The following is a 21,983-nucleotide window of genomic DNA, read 5'->3' as shown; positions in this document are numbered from 1 at the left end:
TTTCGCGATTCATTAAGCAAAATATGGACGATGTCTGCAAGTGATGTGATAACCGGCCTGTATAAAATTGAACGGCCGAGCCCTTTCCGAGAAATTAAATAAGAGATCCGTTACCAGTGGAAAGCAGTTTTTCATTTTGGCATTTAAACCGCTCTGCTTAAGTTGGCCAATTTGCACATTTATTACCATTTTTCTTACGAAGCGAAAGCCAACGAGAAATTTTTACTCGGAAAAATGTGAAGCAAATCATATTGACGCGACGGCCCCAGGATATGCTTATAAAATGACATTTTAGGCAGATTATAAACGATTTTCGTGGAAACTAAAATGCGCGATTTTAATTTATTGTTTTTTTCGCTGCTTCACTTTTAATGCGTGTCGTGAAGTCGTAATTTCACTTTTTTTAGTGTAACTACCCAGGAAGCAAGATGACATCTAAAGGCGTTAAACGACGTCATTTTTTGTCGTTTGGTCGTCAGTAAATCGTTTTTATGACATCTGGCAAATGTATTCTCTTTTCTATAATACATATGTCATTACTTTTAGAAGCTATTATAATATATTTCAAAGTAGCAATTAAGAAAAAAGTTTCAAATATGAATCTGAATCGAATTATTTATACCAACAATATGGTATTGTTTCAGATCACCTCAATATCATCTTTTACCGACGATTTTTTGTATGTTTCAAGTGTCTTAATGTAACCCGTTTTTACTTCCTTTAAGAAATTCATTTCCTTCTTTCTGGATTTCCTTTAAGGCAAGGGTGAAAAAGACTGCTAAGGTATTAAATAATAAAATAGAATACATTATATATTCGTTTTTAATAAGATTGAAGAAATTACCAAGATCTGAACGTTAAGGACTATCAGTGTATGTTCCTGTTAATTTGGCGATTTTCAATTGAAATGAACGTGTTTCATGATTATAGCCTATACTAGTAGATGGAAGCATATGTAGGTTTAATTTAAAATTGATTGTAAATCTAAAGTTTAAGTAAAATTAATTGTTTTAATTACCTTTGAGCAAAAATTTTTTTTTTTTAAATTGTAACAGGTCAGTGTTTACTCAACATGCACCTGTACCTTAGGAGTGGTTCATTTAAAATTTTTACTGTATATCTATCTGTAGGGGTTAATAATTAGGGGTGCTTATTAATTGGAAATTTCTATTTCTTGACATTTCAAGAAGAAAAAAGAAATTTTAAAAAAGTCACGTTTTTTTAAATTGTGAAACTTTAAATTGTGAAAAAAAGCAAATGTATTACACCCTGTATATGAAGTGCATTCTAGTACTATATATTAAGAAAAAATGAACATACAAACATACTAACTGACTAGTATCTCCGCCTCTGATTTAACCCCTCTTAACTGGGTCAGTATGGAGTCCTTCGGTATTATTACATGTACCTATAATACCGAAGTATGTAGTTCAAGTTAACCTTGAATTGTTCAAATAAAAAGGAAAGTTCTTGAACTTGAAGATGCCAGACGTACAGGCAATTGAAAAATTATATTATCGAAGATGTGCAGCAGACGCATATGCGGCTAATTGAAAAATTGCGCCGCTGATGCGTTTTTCTCAATGTCATGGTTAATGCGAGAGGAAACATCGTTAAGATCAGTTTTATTAAGTGAAGAAGACTTTCAGGGTCTTTTCATTGCTTTAATGGCTTACTCTCAAGTGCAAACTGATTTTACTTACCAGAGATTTAACTTACCATACAGTAATCAATTCCATAAAAACTATTCACTTTCAAATTAATTAAAGATTACTTAAACCGGGTGATTTTTTCCAATTCACTTCGGCTTGATGGCGCTTAAAGTATTCCACGGTTGTTCAGCACTTGATTACTTAACAGAGACTTTGACCTAAAATAAAAAGTGCAATACGAGCAATAAATTGGCAAAGCGAAGGACAAATACCGGAAAATCATTTATTTATTGATGCATTGCATTGAATCAGTTTTCACTAGGCTTCACTTCCTATTCAATGCATACGTGTTGGATTGGAAATCATTGAATATAATCCCTGCTTAAATCCACTAGAGCTTCATCTATATAAACTGATTATCAGAATTGATTATAGATGTAATATGGTATATATGCTTATCTCGGATGTACTGATTTTATTTATATAATGTGGAATAACAGAAATAGTGTAGGAATACAATAGTGTATCATGTAATTCCAAAAAAATAATTACTAAAAACGAATTAAATTTTTACTTTGGCGTATTGTTGATTGTACAGCTTCACTCCTGAAAGAGAAATTATATAGAATTTAATTATTTTCATTGTTTCTTTCATAATTTTTTATCTAGAACTTACAGCTTAGCCAGAAAATATAATTCGGAATTTTTTGAATCCAGATTTTGACAAACTAACGTTCATGCTAAAAATTTTGAAATATAGAGAATAAAAAGCCATTTTTAACCTAAATCAAGACCAGACAAATGTAAATACAAGGAATTAAGCAAGTGTTTATTAATTTCCACGTAATACTGTGACTAATATATTATTTTCATAGCATTTTTCAAAAATCAGCTATATTTTAACCGCGAAGATAACGCAGACACTTTACATCATAAACATACATGTTTTTCTAACTTAGCAAAACATTAACCTGAGCGTTAAACAAAAACAAATCCAAAACAGGACATTGCCGTATTTTACCCAATATTACATCAACTTTTTCGCTGAAATTCAACTTTCTTTTCAATTTCCGCGAATTTTGGGTATGAATATGTCGTCATATATATGATAAACTCAAACTGCAAATCGAAATTTATTGCTCGAATTTGTTGCAAATCAACTTTGATATGGGTCATTATCAACTTGATCAAGAATCCATGTTTTGGTTAATCTATTACTCTTAATTGAATAAAAACTCATTTTGCGAACTTTAAGTTATTTGTCCCATTTAAATATGGTACCAGTATTCTGGTTTGAGTTGTTAAGAGGTCGTTACCATATTTTTTCGGCCAAATGGACCCGCTGTATATAGTGCGTATTAATTAATAAACATGACATGTAAATTATGCATGTAAATCCTGGGAACGTAGTACGCATTTTTTGCAGCCCTCTTTTTCGGCTTTTTCAAAGCGTATGAGTAGACCATCTGCATGAGAGTAGATTTAGATTATCGCTGTCAACTTAAATTAACGTTTAATTAAGCCGCGGATTAAAGAGAGAATTTTAAAATATATTTTTTTCATCGGCGAAAATACGCTTTGCACACTGAATTGAAACACCTGAAAGACACGAATGTTGTTTCTGGATTTCTATATCAAAAGTTCAATTTATACAACCCTGTATAGGAAAGTTATGGTGAGTTTCTAGTGAGAAGTAACACGAAAAGTATGGATTAGAAATGTAAAGAATTTTTTTTTTATCGGCTCTATTATTACCGAAATGATTTTAAAATTGCACTGATCTCTTACTTAGTTGGGGTTACTGAATATAATCTTTATCTATTTAACGGGTTGGAAAATATTAAATTTTTTTACTTTTACTCATTTTTACCGCATTTTATTTCTCTATAACCGCCTAAATCATTTTACAAGCCTCACTTTTTATTGTTATTTACACTTGCCTCTGAGATAAATTATTATGCATGAAAATTCGCTTAACTCATTCTAAAATTATATTTTTCCTACGTTAATTGACCTAATTCATACAAGACAAGAAGAATTTCGGAATATTTTATTATTTGTCAATATGTGGCAAAAAAACGTACATAATATTTGAATTTAGCGCGTTTTTCTAAACTCGACTTCGGCACCAAATTTTACGTAAATTTACAAAGCAATTTAAAGTATTTTCCTATAACATTTTCCTTTTAGAGTTTTTTCCTATTTTCTCTGCTTCTAACTATAGAGATACCTTTAAAAAACATGAAAAATTAAATTTTCCACTGTTTATCACTTAAAAATCGATTAACTGAATGGGATATGTGATACAACAAATTTTTGTTATTTTACGTAGTCTAAAAATTAAATAATATAATAAGGTGTTCCATAAGAAATTTTTTTTACAACTTTTATAGTGCACATTTTTTCTGCAGTGAGAAGCAAATAAAAATAATGGAGTAGTCAATTTATAAAGATATTAAGAAAAAATAGTCCTAAAAAACAAAGGACATAAACATATACATATATATTTAAATAGCAGAGAGTAAAAGTATTTAGTGATAAACGTGTGTTAAGTGATTGCAGTGATACTTTATTTCTTCTTGAACTACCTTAAAACAATAATTTGTATTCCAGATAGATGAATAATGAATTAAAAATGGCTTCAACTGCTTTTATTCATTCAACTCTAGTAAAGCCATAAACATAATATATAGTAAATACATATAAAAAGAATACATATACAGCCTATACAAAATCTTCTTCTCGACATTCCACTCTGGATTTTAGCACCGCCTAAGTATTCCACTATACAATGCGGCATATTAAGTAGTTTATTGTTTGACGGAATCAGCCGATCATATTAATACAGTCGAGTGCCGAATCCTATACTGAAATGTCTAAATGAAGCCGGAAGGGTGATGTCTAAAAATAGAAAATTACATATTTTAAACAAAAAATCCTAATTTGTATATAACTGCTTAATTTATCCTAGAGTTCATGATTTCACGGCATCAAGATTTATTCAAATCAACCAATCAGAGTAAAGATGGGTGCTGAATCCTATAGTCGAATGTCTAAATGTATCCGGGAGTGCGTATTTTCACATTGAATAAATTATCATGTCTGAAAATAAGAAAAAAACCATATTTTTTAAAAAAATTTCTGAGATAAATAATTGTATCAATGCAGCATTGCAGCACTTGCTATAAATGACTATTACGTGACATTTCACTGTGGATTTCAGTACCACCTAAGCAATACCATTTCGCTATACGATTCGGCACCTTAAATAACTTAGTTTGGTGGCAATACGATTTATTCAAATCAATCAATCAGAATAAAGGCGGTTGCCGAATCCTATAGTGGAATGTCTAAATGCAGCTGAGGGATGCGCATTTTCAAACTGAAAAATATATATTTTTTAAAAATGTTAAGTTATCCTAAAATTTTAATTTTTTTTTACTAAAACATTGCCGATACTTCCGGATCTGAGATAAATGTTCATGAACGTGTTTTTCTTACATAATTTGACCCATTTAATAGTACAAGCACACACGAGACGAATTTTATGCGTGAAAAAGGAGAAAATAATATTGGATTTTTTTTCCTAATTTTTATTCCATTAAACGTTTAATTTTTTATGACTGCTTAAATACGCATATTTAATCATGTCATGATAATTCATGATTCTTGACCGTAACATGGATTATCATATCTGAAAATAACAAAAATATCGACTTTACCATTATTTTAACATATCGTCGGCATTCTGGCAAAACTCGTTAAGTCCAGAAAGTTTGGGATAAATGCGTGTCAAGTCTAAAAGTTACAGAAAAATTTCATTTCACAAAATAATTCCACTTAAGTGGTAAGTAAAATTAGAATTGAGGCCTAATTTTTTAGCAGGCGACAATTAAAAGTGAAAAAGGGTACTGTTATAAATTAGTATTTGATGATAAAATTAAGAAATTGCTAAACGTATAAATGATAAGTATATTATCACTAGAAAACAGAAAAAAAAAAACTTGGTGCAGGATCGCGATTTCACAAAATTAGACATTCTTAGAGACAAATACCAGTGTATGTAGATGGAATTTTGAGGAAATTATGTTATTAATACATAACTTTTTCAGATCGTTCTCTTTTTCTGCGGTGGATTTGAGAATAGGCTTTGCTAAGTTCTTCATAGTATTTCTGAAACATTTTTATTCAGTTACTTACAGGATTTTCTAAACTAGGGGATGCATTTATCTGATTCACCGTTAATTCAGTTTTAACAATAAATTTCAATTTAATGAATAAATTTTTTTGTTGGGTTTTTTGTTTGTACTTTAAGTTCCAAAATATGCTTTCCTCTATTTTGTTGCATTTTGCAATATCAATTATAATCAAGGAGCATAAAAAAATAAAACCTAACCTAACAAAAGAAAATCTAGTTATTACTTTGTCCAACAATAATATAAATCTATTCATCGAGAACTTATTATAAGTCCAGTTAGCTAGTTCTGCTTGGCATAAAACAAGATTTTTCGAACTAAATGATTTTCTTATGTAAACCCTTTTCCTCATAGTGGACTTAATTTATTTTATAAGAGATAATAATTTTTTAAATCGGTTTATGATTTTAGTCAAAAAGGAACAAAAATAGACTTAATGACTTTTGCCAGAACACCGACGATATACTCATGGAGTTTTAAATTTTTATTATTATTGAAGAATTGTGCCAAAAAGAATCATTATATACAATTCCACATAAAAAATCTGCCCTGCCAATTAACTCACACCTTAGAGCATTCAGTTAGAGTTATCTAATTATATAGAATTTTTATTATGATAAATAACTGTTATTGAAAACCGAATATGGAGATTTGAGTTGCATTTTATATGAAAAAAACCAAACCTTATGCTTAAGTATATGCACATAAAATGGCTCAGAACCTGTTTAAGAATTATTAGTTTACTTTAGACATGTTATTACCCCTGTCTTCCTTGTTTTTGATATGTAATGCTTACATCGTTAAACCAATACATTATTATATTTTTTTTTCGACTTTTAAAACGTACGTCGAGTAAAAACAAATTAACTTTTTGAACAACCTTGCCTCGGTCTTGGCGTTACCTTGCAGTTTAAAAATCACGTATTAAGAGCTTAAACCTTTAAAATAATGGATATGTGATCCCAACATGTTTGCAAAGGAAATCTGATTAAATAAAACCACAGATATTATAAATACACTCAGTTTTATTCAGTCTATCTCATTAGAATCCTATTAGATATAAAATTAAATAATAAACCAGTAAAAAATTCTCAACAAAACAATATGAGATTTAATTAATTTAAAATTCAGTAATGATAATTTGTACTTAACAGGACAAACGTGTACTAATAAAGTAAAAATATAATTTAATTTACAATAAAAAAATTACAATTTTTAAAATGCCTACCATATCTACAATAATATGTTACATTTAAGTTGCACTGCATGTCTTAAAGCCACGCATTTAAAAAATATATATGTATATTCTATTATAATAGCCTAATAAGATATTTTTTTAATAAAAATTTAAATTATAGGAACAATATACACAATTACTATATTATCTACAGTATTAACTATGACCAATTAAAAGCAAACTGTACCAAAAATTATTATCTATTAGGTGGAGAATTGTTGGAAAAAATAAAGCATCGAAATCCGTTTTTGTGTTTCTGATCATTTATAGATGTCAACTACTCTCCACCTAAGGACTTCCCTCTAAAGGATTATCTACTTTAAAACTAAAGATCACAGGGGATTCACATAGTTTAATCGACATTATTTTAACAGTCCAATTATTTACAAAACAGACAAAAAATTATAAATTATTGATATACAGTGAGTGTACAGGGTTTCGAGAGCAATAGAAAATTCTCGCATATTCGATAATTACATAGTAATAGTAAATTTCGAATATTTCAGGAAAAATCTGTTTTTTTTGGATTTTTTTTTCTGACCTGATTAAAAGCAAATTTTTAAAATATAAATATTTTTTTTTGCTTTTTTTTTCGAAAATATTAAAAAAATTAATGCCCAAATTTGCCAGTATTTAACCAATTTTCTATTATTTACTTCCACCTTCGATATTAAAAATCAAGAATTGATTTTAGAAAAATTTGAAACACACCCTTTCTATGTTTCCACATTTTTATAAAATATATACAGAGTGTGTCAACTAGTAAATGCAACACTAAAATAACTTTATTTAATGAGAATTTTTAAAACTCAATTCTGAATTCTGCATCAAATTCTACCAGCAATATATCCAGATATTACACCCTTAGATTTTTTTTTAAACTAAAACATTAAGAAAGAATATGAAATTTCTAAAAGAATTAAATATTCATTAGTAGAATTTGAAGTAAAATCTAAAATATGATTTAAAAAAAATACTATTCCCTACGTCAAATTTACTTTTTAATAGACCCTGTATACCAGACCAGAATATTTGTTCTAAAAAACTCGATATTTAAATAAGTTTGTTCCATACTTTAGCTGCCCACTGTATACATATCAAGGCACAATTTGACTTAGCAGTTTTTAAAAAAATATATTTTTAAAACCCAAAATCCCCATTAAATAAATTAAAAGCTTACCAGATTCATTCCTAATAAATACAACAAAACATTTACACAATACCTCTTGTAAATAGTTGCTATCAAAATATTGCCTCTTTACCCAGAACCAACCTTTATAAATAACCCTATATAAAACACCATAAGATATTTTACAAAAAAATCCCACCACTAATGTACAAAAATGAATAAATGATAATAAATAGTAATGCGTTGTAGTCTAAATAATGAATATTTAAACCACCACCAGTGAACAGTGATGCTTATCGTATTATTTATATCTTACGTTTCCTTAAAAGTAGATGATGTGGCTCTGCTGCTCCAGTCTTTTAAAATTCTCTATAGCCTTGGCTAGGGCTAGTTTCATATCACTCTGACAACCAACTCATTTCAACCTAAACATATGTTCAACCTAATTCGGATTTATATGTCTTGGTGTTAAAATGAGTTTGAAACAATCTGGAGGAACAGCTACACAACCTGGTTTTAATTTAACTTCTGAGGCTGCTGATAAATTATAATTCTGAAGAAGAGTTGATACGATAATGAAACTAAAACATTGCACCAAACGTTGGCCAATACAAGTTCTTTTCCCAGTACTAAAAGGGATGAAATGTGCTGGTTTTACTACATTTCCTGTACTAGAAAGGAATCTTTCAGGCATGAATTTCTCTGGTTCGTCCCAATATTGTGCACTAAGATTCAAATCGTAGTTATTTAAAAATACCATTGTACCCCGCTTGATTGGGGAACCTTGGATTTCAGTGTCCGTGGTAGCTACGTGTGGAACAATAGGTGAAGAACTTTTCCTCAAAGTTTCCCAGAGAACCGCTTCTGTATAAGGCATAGCAGCCTTGTCGAACATGTTCACATAACGTTTCCCTTGGGTAACATTATCAACTTCTTCTTGGATCTTCTTGGCAACCCGTGGGTATTTGACAACTGAAGCTAGAATCATCATAACTAGATTTCCAATAGCCGAGTGGCCACCAATAAAATCTTCCAGCTCAAAAATAATGTGTTGCCACTCCATGTTCGGATCCTCTTGAAGGTGAATCAGCAAGGCATCAGTAAAATCTCTTGGAGGCGCGTGGTAATCCAAAGTATTAATATGATCCTGGACAATCCTCGCTAGAATAAATTCTCGGATGTCTGCAGCCCATTGTGACAGTTTGTTCATATGCTTACTATACATTGGCAATAGCCAAGGCAAGAAGTCTACTGCGTAACCTTGGTTAATTTCCCAAAAGATCTCGTCAAAATCTCTTACTAACTTTTTGAAGTCTTTATCTTCATAGGAAAACCTTGTGGAGCACATATACTGCATAAACATATTAGCGCAGGCGCCCAAGACAACTGGTTTGATATCCACTGGTTTATTAACAGGAAACTTTTGAAGTTCACCCATAAATGCTTCTAGCTCGTTGGATCCAACAGTGTTAACAGCTGCATACTGAAGAGAAGTAAACCTCGGGGAGCAGTAAGTTCTCGCAATGCTTCTTCTTGTTTTTTGCAAAACGGACCAATCGCATAGAGCCAAAGCTGCAACAAAAATTAATAATTCAGTTATTTTTTATTATTAAATAATTAAAAGAATATTGCACCGTGTCGGTGAGCAAGCTCATTTAATATAAATAAGGAGCCGGCCTGAGGTGGTCGCGTGTGGCTACTAAACTTCACCAGTTTGCATTAGTAATTACACGGTTTAAGGCAGTTTAAAAATATATTTGCAAATAAATGAAAATAAACAAAACCGGCTAAAAACAAAGTAACTCAAGCCGCCCAATCAACTAACGGTAACCGAAAATCTAGTTCATTCAAAACACAATCGACGAATAATAAAATATACCAAACAACAGATTCTGATTTCATAATAATCGCCGTAATGGAGGTCACATACGCTTTTTACCAAGTCAGAGTAAAAGTGTTCTTTAAAGTGAAATTGCGTAGTGAAATGATCCTGTAAAATTAAAAAAAAAACCAAGTGATTGGTCGGATATCATCAGATTCAGTTTCATTGGAAGCTTCAAGTTCAAGATCATGGGTAGCCACTCTGAGAGTAGGTACGCAATGTTATGAATGAAGCAACCGGTGCGTTGCGTTGTTGTTAAGACAGAAAGTTGACAGAGAATTAGCTTTTATTTCTTTTTGCTACATAGGCGTAGCTACGGTAATTTTTTTTTGTTTGTTGTTAGTCATAAAATTTGTGTTAAGATCAATAGGGATTTTAGGAATTACTTCAGTTTTGAGAAAAAATAGGAAAAATTTAGAAAAAAGAAATTAGCACGCCCACTGTTTAAAAGTAAAAAAAAAAATTACCTTTAAAAGTTGCTGCTGTTGATGCTTTAGAAAAAATATTTTTTTCTAAAAATGGATTATTTCAACCGTGCTTCTTAAAATCATCCCTTGTTCTAAAACACCCTGTTTATTTTGAACTCTTTAAAAATATATTAAGGGATTTATTGACAAGTTTTACAAATATTTCAATTTGCTCTTTAATGAAGAATATAAATACTATTTTACAGGAAGAAAGTGGTACTTTCAAAAACCCACGTTTTTTCTTGGGAAAACAGAGAAATCTTGAGAGGAAAAGAAAAAACGTCACTAGTCATACGCTATACAGGATGCCTGAATATAATTATACACTAAGGTAAAGAGATTTTTAAATTAAATAATATTTTTTTTAAAAATAAGTCAAAATTATTGTAATCAAAGATGTGTGAAGAAAGTGGTACTTTAAGCATACTTGGAAGAAATTCATCTCTTTTTTTCCGTTAAAATTGAAAAAGTATTCTACATTTAAGAATTGATATTGATGCTTATAGGGCGCATGCTAAATCTCTCTAATAAAAGTTAATAAATTTACCTTCAATTTTTTTTTCCTAAAAATGGTTTATTTGAACTCTTTTTAAAATCACCTTATTTTGTAGTAATTTTTTTTTAATATATTAACGGATTCATTGACAAATTATAAAAATAATTCTATTAGTTCTTTAGTAAATAATATAAATACTACTTTACAGGAAGAAAGTGGTACTTTCAAAAACCCACGTTTTTTTTTGGCAAAACAAAGAAATCTTGAGAGGAAAAGAAAAAACGCCACTAGTCATATACAGGATGCCTGAATATAATTATACACTAATCAAGTTCCAGAATTAAAGAGATTATTTTTTATTTACATTTTTGATTAAAATTTTTTTTAAATTATTGACACAGCGTCCATTTAAATATAAAAATTGTGATAATGCAAATTGTATGGTAGTGCATATAAAGAAATATATATAATTGATATTATATGCATTTCTTCATATGCGCTACCATGGCCATCCTTTACCCTTTACTGGACGAGGTTTATTTTTTAAAATTGTACAAAAAACGATTTCCTTAATTGTGCATTTAATTTAAAAAAATTGTGACAAAGTGAAAAATAGCACACATATATTAAATTATATAAATTTATTGAGGGGATGGTCAACTTTGTTAACTGTTTTTACCATATTAATTAACCCAAAACATGTTAATATTAAGAATTTATATAAAACTATTAATAAAACATTTATTCCATAATAAATAATTAATTTACTAACTCAGTTTAATGGGTTTTTAACAGTTTTTCTTACACTAATTACCCTTTATATGTAAAAAAAACACTAAATTTAATGCATCATTTTTTTATTTTTGTGTTTTTTTCTAATTAGTTTCTTGTAATTTTTCGTACCACGCATGCGTTTAATAAAATAATATTTTCTCAATATTTTTTTATATAATTAAATACAAAGAAAACTATGATATTATTATAGAAAAAATATCAAAGCTCAAATGACCTAAAATGTATATTGACGGAGTATTTCTGGAATGCCCTAAATAATGAAGATCAGACCGCAAAATTATATTGTTGTTTTTTTTTGTACGACCCAATAACACATATCTCGTAAATAGACTAATATTTAAAAAATACAAACAATAGTAAAATTATTTCTAGTACGTCTATGTAGTGGGTCGATGGTTTAACTTTTTTTTTTCTCGAAGCTTGCTGTACTCCTAACGGTACCAAACAGAAGATGCAATAAGGAAGTTATAGGGTCAAGGCGAAATAATTCGGTTTAAATCTCAGTTAAAACAAATCACTTCCATAAATGCAAATTTTGATAAGATATTGTAATACTCGTCCTAAAGCTAATTTGTTAATAATGAAGAGTCCAACCAAACAATTTGGGATAATGGGGAAATAATGGAATTTTAATTAGATATTCAGAAGAATTTTTAATTGGGTCAGCAGTAATGTTTGCAGATTGGTCGATTGCGGTTCAATTAAATATTTAAAGACCGGTGCTTTTAAAAAAAAGATTTTAGGTTCGTTTTTTTTTTAATTTTGCTGATCAAAATAATATCAACCAAAGCAATATGAATATAATAAAAATATGTTACTTACAATTATTTCGGTTTCCTCCAAACAGCTTGTGGAACCGCATAAAATCAGGTCTTCCTCCAAAATCACCGCCCTTAGTAATAAGCACTTCCTTAATAAGGTCAAAATTGTTAACCACGACACAAGGGGTCGATCCCATGGTGATACTGAAGATATCACCATAAATCTTGCTAAGGGCAGTAAATGCTTCAAAGGGTGTTTCATGCTCTCCAAGCAAATGAAGGCTACCGATGACAGGTAATGGATCAGGTCCAGGTATTGGATTGATCGATTTCTTTTTTTGCCTCTTTGTGGCCCATAACGTTAACATGAGCACAAACACAATTACGGATAGTACTGTAACCACGAACATGACTTTATGTCTATATTGTATGCGTGTGAGCACAGTCGTGCGTTCGATGGTACTGATGGTACCGCGCGAACCTCTACCCTCTTTATGACCGCGGATCGCGAGTAGTCCGTAGTTATCGTGGGGGGCTTGACTTTGATATAAACAGGCAATCTTAAGCCGTAGGCATCACCAACCCTACCAGACTATATGACGTTGTTTCAGAGGGTCGTGTCAATACCAATTTGTGGCTGATTAATTTTAACTTCAGTAGAAGAAGAATGGGCGACACCTGACGGTTTAACGATACTGTCGGTCTGTACACTTTGCACTAATGGGATATTAACACCTACTGTTTTCTTTGGTGTCCCCCTGGTTAATTTATATCGTTTTTTCTGATCATACGTCAGACGGTTGATGGGATCCTGCAACTTCTGAATTAATTTACTTTGGTGGAGTTTCTTGCGGCAACCATTAGATGTTTTTTGGAACGTTTTTTTCGGAAATGATTAATGGTTTTTGATTTTTATTGGAAATCGTTTTTTAAACAAGTGGTCTAGAAAATTTCCGTTAGCACCTCATGAGTAAAAGAAAATTACTTTTTCCAAATTCCACCCTATATGAAAAAAAATGGTAAATGCATGTAGGGTTTGACACAAAGTGTTTTTGCAAAATATATTATATTTTCAATTTTGAAGTTGAATTTAAGTATTTTTTTTGTCTGTATAGGGAGTTGACTCTATTGGAAGCTATTTTCTGGTACTTTCATGCAGTTGAAGCGTCACTTTCGTCCAGGAAATTGCTTGGAAGAAGTTTCGACTGCCTGGAATAGTTACTTAACTTCCAAGTAGGTAAAACAATTTTTCCAGGCATTTGAGGCGATAACTGAACAATCGATTACTACCGAAGTGAACTCATTTTTTTTGGTATATCCAGGCAGTTGAAAGCATTAATTTCTTCCAGGGAATTCCTTGAAAGGAATTTTAACTGCCTCAATTACTGGAGTTCCAAGTAATTGAGGCAATTTTTCCAGGTATTTGAGGCAATTTCGAAGTAATTTTTTTGATATATCCAGGTAGTTGAAAGCATCAATTTCTTCCAGGGAATTGCTTGAAAGAAGTTTCAATTGCCTAGAATAGTGACTTGAGTTCGAAGTAGTTAAAGCAAATTATAGGCATTTATAGTAATTCTGAAGTAATTGAAGTCATGTGTCATAGAGTGTTGTAAAAACAATTAAAGAAACATAAAAAGAATATTTCTTATGGTTATGTCTTTTGGTACAGCCGTTTTTGAAACATTTCAGTTTAAAATTTATGATCTGATTGTCTGGCTTTCAATATAAACGAGTATAAAGTTTGCATTTGTTTCGTTGCTAAGAAATTTAAAAATATACAAAATGACACTGACAGAATAAGCAATTATATAAAATTAATTTTTGTAATTATTCTCTTAATTTGTTTTTTGTGATTTTTTATTTGAAGTATTACCGCGGGAATATGGACGATTATATCTAAATCAGTCTGTTCCAGATCGAAAAACTTTTATCAAGGTAAAAAGGGGATACAGGCTTCGAAGATGTTTTTAAAGGAAAAAACAAATGGGCGTATTTAATGAAAACGAAAAATTAAATATTTTGGTATTTTTTCAAGGTTATTGTAATATGCCGTAAGGTAAATAATGAATTTCCAATTATTATTATTATTATTATTATTAAGTCAGCCAGCAAAATTCAAAAGATACTTTAGAATTATTCTTATTTTCCATGTAAAATAATGTCTGTTCAAAATTGGAAGACGCTCATTAGTATGCTTTAATGGCATTTTATATCGAAACAAGATAATTTTTTATTTAATAAAATATTGTGGACCGATGAGTACACTTTTATGACTGCGGATGTATTTAATAGAAAAAATACATATAATAATTAAATTTCAGAATCGAGATCACTCCACGTGTGGTCTTTAACTGATTAGAGGTATACGGAAGGTTTAAATGTGCGGAAATTGACTTTTAATTCATGAATATACCTAAATAATATAACACTATTGTAATTTTTTAAAAATAATGGGTATGAAATATGAAGAGGTAGGCGAGGAACCATAAACTGACCACCAAATAGTCCAGAACGTACACCTTTGGATTTATTTTTGTGGAGGTTTTTTGAAGGTCAAAGAGTATTTGAGAAGTGCCAATATCGAAGAGAGTTGTATTAATCTAAATAGTGGGCACATTCAGGAATTAACTTTATATATAATATATATTACTAATATTCTCCCAAGAAAACTAACCTTTTTAAACTTAATGAGAATTGTAGTTCTCGATGAGACGCACATATCTTCTGTAGATCATTATTTCCGCAAAGATAAAACGTTAAAAAAATACTTTTCGCATGCTGACAAGAGCCAAAAACTATACAGCAAAGGATCACGTGAACTCTAATCGAACCGTTAAGTTTCATCAAATTTAAAAAACCGTTGCGACCTGTATCGAATTCCATATACAAAAATCGAAGAAAAAAAATTTTTGACGCCTAAGACGTCCTTGTCCTAAAAAACAAACACAAATAAAATTTTTTCATTTATCAAATTGTAGCCCCATATTTCTGAATTAAAAAAAGGTAAACATTGTTTTTCTATCCTAAATGGAACCAAAGTTATAAGCACTTTTGACCGACTTTAAGCGAGAAATCCCAAAAAGGACAGTCCATATGGACGATTTTAGTCGTATATTAGTTAAGAGTTTTCTAATTGTTGCATTTATTTATATGTATTTTTTTGTTGATTTCTTTACATTATTTTGAAAATATTGATTTTGAAAGAAGTGAATTTTCAAGAGTTAAATTAAATGTAAATAATGCATATATTTTTGAAATAAGAATAAAATGACATTTCACATTATTTTTCCTAATACATCATATCTCCTTTAAAAATTTAAAAGCTCTCAACAAAAATTTAAAAATGAAGAAATAAAACAATTTATAAACTGAGTCGAGTAAAGCTTCTTAAAACAGCATCAAATCCCTTAATAATTCCTTTTTACATGAACTAGTTCATTATTTAAAAGAAAAATATATATAATCCAGTTTTTAAAGAGAAAAGAAATGAATATTTATTGCAGTTGGATATAGTATTACTGCTACTACTACTATTACAAGAATCGGTTGGAAATTGTGTTTCTATACGGAGTTTATCCAGTTACTTTATAATAGATTTTTCCGTATTTTCGTAGAAGTGAGATTTTGGTTGGACATATAAAAATGATTATATGGATTAACGTAGACAGCTAATGGAATTGTCATAGTGGAGACATTACTTGGTTTGATGTAAATTATAGTTATAATATTTTGGAATTTCTTTTCTGAGTCTATAGCTTAAATCGAGGAATAACCGTAATACTACTTTTTTCTGGTGCCAAAGTCTCTGAACTACTATGGTTAATTCCATATTTATTTATTTACTAACAGATCAAGTCCAATACAAAATTATGTAAGTAATTAAATAAGCTCAAGTAACAAAAATGAAAATTAAACAACAAAAAGAAGAATACAAAGATTCATTGACAATAAATTTAGTTATAACCAGTAATTTGATTTATCGTTTCCTTATATGTAATTTTTGTCACCTTTGACTACTTGGTAAAGGAATTTTTGTTTACAAAGGAATAATTTCCGAAGTTGCTACATCTGTTTTGTATGCAGTGCTTCGTCTAAATGGGTCGATTTATTTATACCAAACAAGTATGTGAGTATTGGGATTGCATGTGTATTCGAAGAGCTTACAGGAATTAAGTGCAGTTTTTAGAATGACTTGTAATTTTGTAATATTCCTTTAATTTAAGTTTCATTCTTTGTCATAATGTTTTATTGTTTATGGACTGTTCTCACTTTCTTTCAAATTGCCCTTTTCGATATGTCATATTTTACATTTATTTATATCGAATTCCACTTGATCACACCTGATCCTAAGCAACCCTTTAAGTTGGCTTGCTGTTAGCTCGTAGAGCTTTGTATCATTCATATATAGATTATTATTATTATATAGGAATAAAAATTGAGTTTTTTCTTCTATTTTCTATTCTATCGTTTCATTTCTATACTACTGTGTACATCGTCTGCAAATCGTATTTTTCTAGCACAATATACCCAATTGCAATGAAATAATACTATTTCACAACAATGAAAAAAATTTAGCTCTAAATGAAAAACATCATCAAACACAACATTTCGTATCGGACTGACAGAGATATAAAAATAAATGGAGAGTACCTAACACCTGTGAGATTTGCAGATGACACTACTACATTTGCAGAAAATGAAAAAGATGATGGTGAAGCTGGAAAGGAACCAAAAGACAAACTAGTGAAAAATACAAATAGGAAAGAAAATAAAGATATTGAGGTAGGAAGGATTTGGCAAATTATTATATACGCTCGAAAAAAACTAACAAGAATTACATTAAAGGGTATCGATATTATGGACAGAATACTATCTGTAAAGTAGGATAAAAAATTATAAGCATAGGAGTTTAATGTATATTAGAAAAGAAGAGAGAAACAGACAAGAGATGCCTAAACCTAGTACCAAGTGCAACAAGGCTGAAAAAAGAAACGTGATTTTGGATGTGAATTCGACCTAGTAAAAAATCTTTTATTCTATTATCTGGATCCTGTGCAAATCATAATTTTCTAGCATATTATCCTCGATTGCAATAAAAAAATATTATTTCCTAAATGAATAAAATAACACTATTTTAACATTTAGTATCCTGAAGATGATTTAGTAATAAATCGACACTGACATCTGTAAATTCTACATTTTCTTTTTAAATCTTGGACCCAAATCGAGTAATAAATATCCCACAAAAAAATATTACAGTGTTCGGTTCACTGACGTATATCTGAAAGGAGGTCATATATTAGATCATATTTATCTCTATACAAAGTGTTACAGCCTCGTGAAAAACAACATAATTTTTCACCCAATTTTTTAATAATTTTTCTATAAAAAATATGCTGTTGAGTAGCCAAAAATTAACCTTAAAATGAAAAGCTTAGTAGTGTTTTGAATTTTTAAGATTAATGCTTTAAAAGAAAAGTACTTACAAGGCCAGAATACTAAATACTTAAAAAAAAATTATATTTCATCATAGACTGCGTAATATGACAAATAAAACGTTTTCTCGTTAAAGAATGTTAGGTCCTTTGGGCGTTGTGCCGAGGCGACCCAATTTTTTCAACATGACTGGTCAGTTGTTTACGGTTTTATGCAAATGACACCCATCCAATGACCCGAAGAGACTAGAAATTATTCTAGAAAATTCGTCCAGTATATTACACCAACCCATTCTTAGAAACGTTTGCTGCATGTTAACCAATACTTTTTTTACCGCCAAAATCGATGGATTTGTAGTACTATCGAGAGATTTCATCAGATTTGTTTTTTTTAAGAAATTGCTCAATTAAAGGTTTTGCTATCTGTTCGTTCACTTTCGTTGTTGTTTTATTATAAAAAATACATATTTTATCCAAAGCATCTTTCTCTATTTCTTAGGCCAATTTATACACTTCATACAACTCTTAAAACTTTATTGGGGTTATATCAGGCCTTGAACTAGAATCATGGAAGAAAGTGAAGCTCTGAAAGGCGAAATTACTAAAACAAAAGTAAAATTATAGATTCGCAAAGAAGAAACCTTTTTAGAACCTTATTGCTCTTTTTTAAAACAATTTATTTTATTGTACAGCCACATAATGCAGAACCCATTCATATAACCATACTATGTATTTATTTGTTTGCATTAATGTTCATGTTAAAAATATCATTACGACCTTATAAATAGAAGGCATATAATAGATTTTACTGATCGTGAATTCAACTAGTTTTTAATAACGTAATGGCCTAATTTATATAATATTTACGTTTTATTTTAAATTGAATTAAGAACATGTTAATTTATTAGGGACAAAACAGAAGGGACAAAAAAGACAGAAGAACCACATATCTGAGAGCAATATTTCTAATAATTACTGCAAAATAAAATTTATAGAAAAGGTATTACCAACTGCTCAAAGGAATTTAGAAATATCACCAGTAAAGGACTAATGGACCAACGGCAAATTAACCGATCAATGATTATTTTAGAAGTGCCTATTTACATGCCCAAAATAGACTTATTTAGAAATAATTGAAAATGTATGTAACTAAATAAAAATATAAAGCGGAACTTGAACATTTCAAAAGTGCGATTTGTTTTTTTTTTTCATTGGTCACAATCTAGACGAGTGACCCTAATCGAGTTTGGTGTTTAAGTAGGTCAATACGGTGAGCATGGTGGGGCACAAATGCAAAATAATTTATTTATTCGGATGCAGTTTAACAATTGGTTCGAATTTTATTAGAGCATCGTTTAATATATTATTAAATTAATTAATATTTACAACAGCTTAAGTAAAAAAAAAACGTTTTAGAATTATAATGAATCTTTTGGGTACATGTTTTGGTTTTTTCTCCCTGTGAATGTATAGTTTATAATGGTATATTATGATTATATGCACAAACTTATCTACGTAGTTTGTAACCCTATACTGTAAATTTGTTTAATAAATTCTTCCTTGTATCTATGCGGTTCTATTATCAATTCATGATCAATATCAAGGTTCTATTATTAAAACATTTGAAATATTATGTATTATGCCAAAATCTGCAACATAATTAACATGTAATGCATATAAATATTAGAATTATATAAATATTATATTAAATGAATATATGAGGTGAAACTAGTTCTGTTTGAGTTAAATCTCTATGATATGTTTTAATATTTATGTTTTTGATTGATTGTAATCAGCGACACTAAGTGTTCAGTCTGATGATGATGACTTTTTCAATAAAAAAAAAACAGAGAGATTTTTAACGATAGCACTGGATTGTCAAAAAAATTAATTGAACACCTGTGATATTTGCAAATTGCAGAAAATGAAGAGGATTAAAAAAAGTGATGGTGGGCCTGAAAAAGGAACCAAAATACGAAAGAAAATAACTAGACTTACATTAAAACACCAAAAATAATACAGACAGAACCACTGTAAAGTGGGATCAAAAGTTGACATGTGTGGGTATTAGAAAAAGATAGAGAAACAGATAAGAGAAAAAGAAGCATGAATTTGGATGTCAAATCGATTTATCTTCTATTCTACTAAATATTTTTATGTAGCTATAATTGCGAATTATAGTTAAATCCGGTACTGGCAGAACAAATTTAAGGATACGAGAAATGTCCATAAGTACCGTTATAATAGGTTAAAAAAATCCCAGCCAATACATACATAGCTGACCTGATTGTCTTGCGAGCGGTAAAAGTGTTCTTAATAATTAACATAAGTCAGTCAAGTCAGGTTTCTCGATGGGAAAATTTTATATAGGACGCTCGGAGCATACAAATACACTTCTTTTATTGGTTGCTCATCAGCACTACCGGATTTTTTATAATATCTGAATCAGTTTATGAGTAAATTTGTTTTTTATTTAAATTATGTTAAGATATTTTTAGATAATAATTCTTAAAAACAAGAAGTATTTGTAAAAGAAAAATTTGGTATTACATAGTAAAAAGCATGAGGACCAGTTTGAGGAGAATTCTGTGATTCTTCATGTCATAGATTCAACTTTAATAGATTCTATTTATGCTAAGGGTATTAAAATCTTTGAAAACTACATGAAACTTTTGCGCACTGGGCGTAATTTAACTGTAATCTTCTTTATTCTAAACAATTAGTTCCCTATATGGTTATCTGATGTTATTTAATATTGACTATATTTCTCAAATTTTCATGCCCATTAATCTAAACCTATAATTATTATACTTTAAATATTAAACAGAAAATTGCATTTAAGTTTTATATACATTAATATGTTGTGTTTTAAATAAGTTAAATTAATAGGATATTTAATTATGAATAAATTTAACATTACGTGGCTAAGACACTAAGAATAATTGACAAAAAAAATTATGTATGAATTAAAGAAATAGTCATTTATTCGTTTAGTTACGTATTTCTTGAATAAAACAAAACATTTCATTAATAACTATAAATTATGGTTGCTAGTATGACCAATAATAGAAGAAAAAAAACTGATCTCCTAAATTTATTTACATCATAAATAAAATATTTTTGTTAAATTCCACCGAATATTTTCAATGGTGGTAATGGTAGAGCACCCCATTTAAACCCATTAAGTAATCATTTTCTTCATTCTAACTGATTTTTCAATTATCCAAAAACAGACCTGCAATCAAAGAAAAAATTTATTCAGTTTTTTGCAGTTTTTCAAACTTTACCTCCTGGCATCCAAACTCAGGAACCTCCATAAGTTATGCTTTAGAAGTTAGATAAACACTAGAATTGAACTTTTCCAACTTTTGAGAAGTAGAACCAGAGCGAGTTAAAGGTTCCAATAATAAATTGTTTAATGAATCACTTAATTAGTCAATATCGGATATTTATAAAGCAATGATTGCATTTATTTACATTAGGATTCTAAATGACATTATATGAGAAGGAAAGACTACAGATAGCGAGTTTGTCTAACTCCAAGGTCCCAACGTGACTATATCTAATTAAGTTTACGCTGAATTCTTAACTTGTGCTCTTTTATTTACTCAAATTACTTGTTCGATTGCCAACAAATTATAAAAACAAAAGAATCAATATGCGAAATATTGATCTTTGATAATCCTACTAACGATTGCGCCAACTATTTATAAAACGATAGCAAACTAAATTGGAATGAAGAAAGCATTCATTTCTTACATTGTAATGAGTCTACAATGTTATATAGATCTATAAAGCTATCATATGATCTGTGCTAAGGTACGACGCTATTGTGTGGTGTTATAAAGTGGATTAGGTCACAATTCGTCAAAAACTAAGATTACGATCAAAGAATGGCTTGCCTCAACTTATTGGGAGCAATGAAAGCCACAC

At 29.7% G+C, this 21,983-nt stretch overlaps 1 protein-coding gene across 1 annotated transcript; it reads right to left on the bottom strand.

The window, feature by feature from the left end:
* Positions 1 to 7,005: 7,005 nt before the first annotated feature.
* Positions 7,006 to 13,378, bottom strand: LOC126748577 (cytochrome P450 307a1-like). The gene is made up of 2 exons (XM_050457907.1): positions 12,677 to 13,378; positions 7,006 to 9,786 (listed from the first exon to the last, which is right to left on the bottom strand). Exons 1-2 carry the CDS (start codon positions 13,023 to 13,025, stop codon positions 8,657 to 8,659), a joined length of 1,479 nt encoding a protein of 492 aa, XP_050313864.1. The 5' UTR covers positions 13,026 to 13,378; the 3' UTR covers positions 7,006 to 8,656.
* Positions 13,379 to 21,983: the final 8,605 nt, after the last annotated feature.

Source organism: Anthonomus grandis, chromosome 22, assembly GCF_022605725.1.
Source record: "Anthonomus grandis grandis chromosome 22, icAntGran1.3, whole genome shotgun sequence".
In the NCBI taxonomy this organism is placed as follows: Eukaryota; Metazoa; Arthropoda; class Insecta; order Coleoptera; family Curculionidae; genus Anthonomus; species Anthonomus grandis.
This window is presented reverse-complemented; position numbering and strand designations above follow the sequence as displayed.

Excerpts from the sequence above, each read along its gene's own strand:
- LOC126748577 (XM_050457907.1), bottom strand. The coding sequence starts at position 13,025 with ATGTTCGTGGTTACAGTACTATCCGTAATTGTGTTTGTGCTCATGTTA. Across the intron at positions 9,787-12,676 it reads TGGAGGAAACCGAAATAATT|CTTTGGCTCTATGCGATTGG; the intron begins GTAAGTAACATA and ends TTTTTGTTGCAG.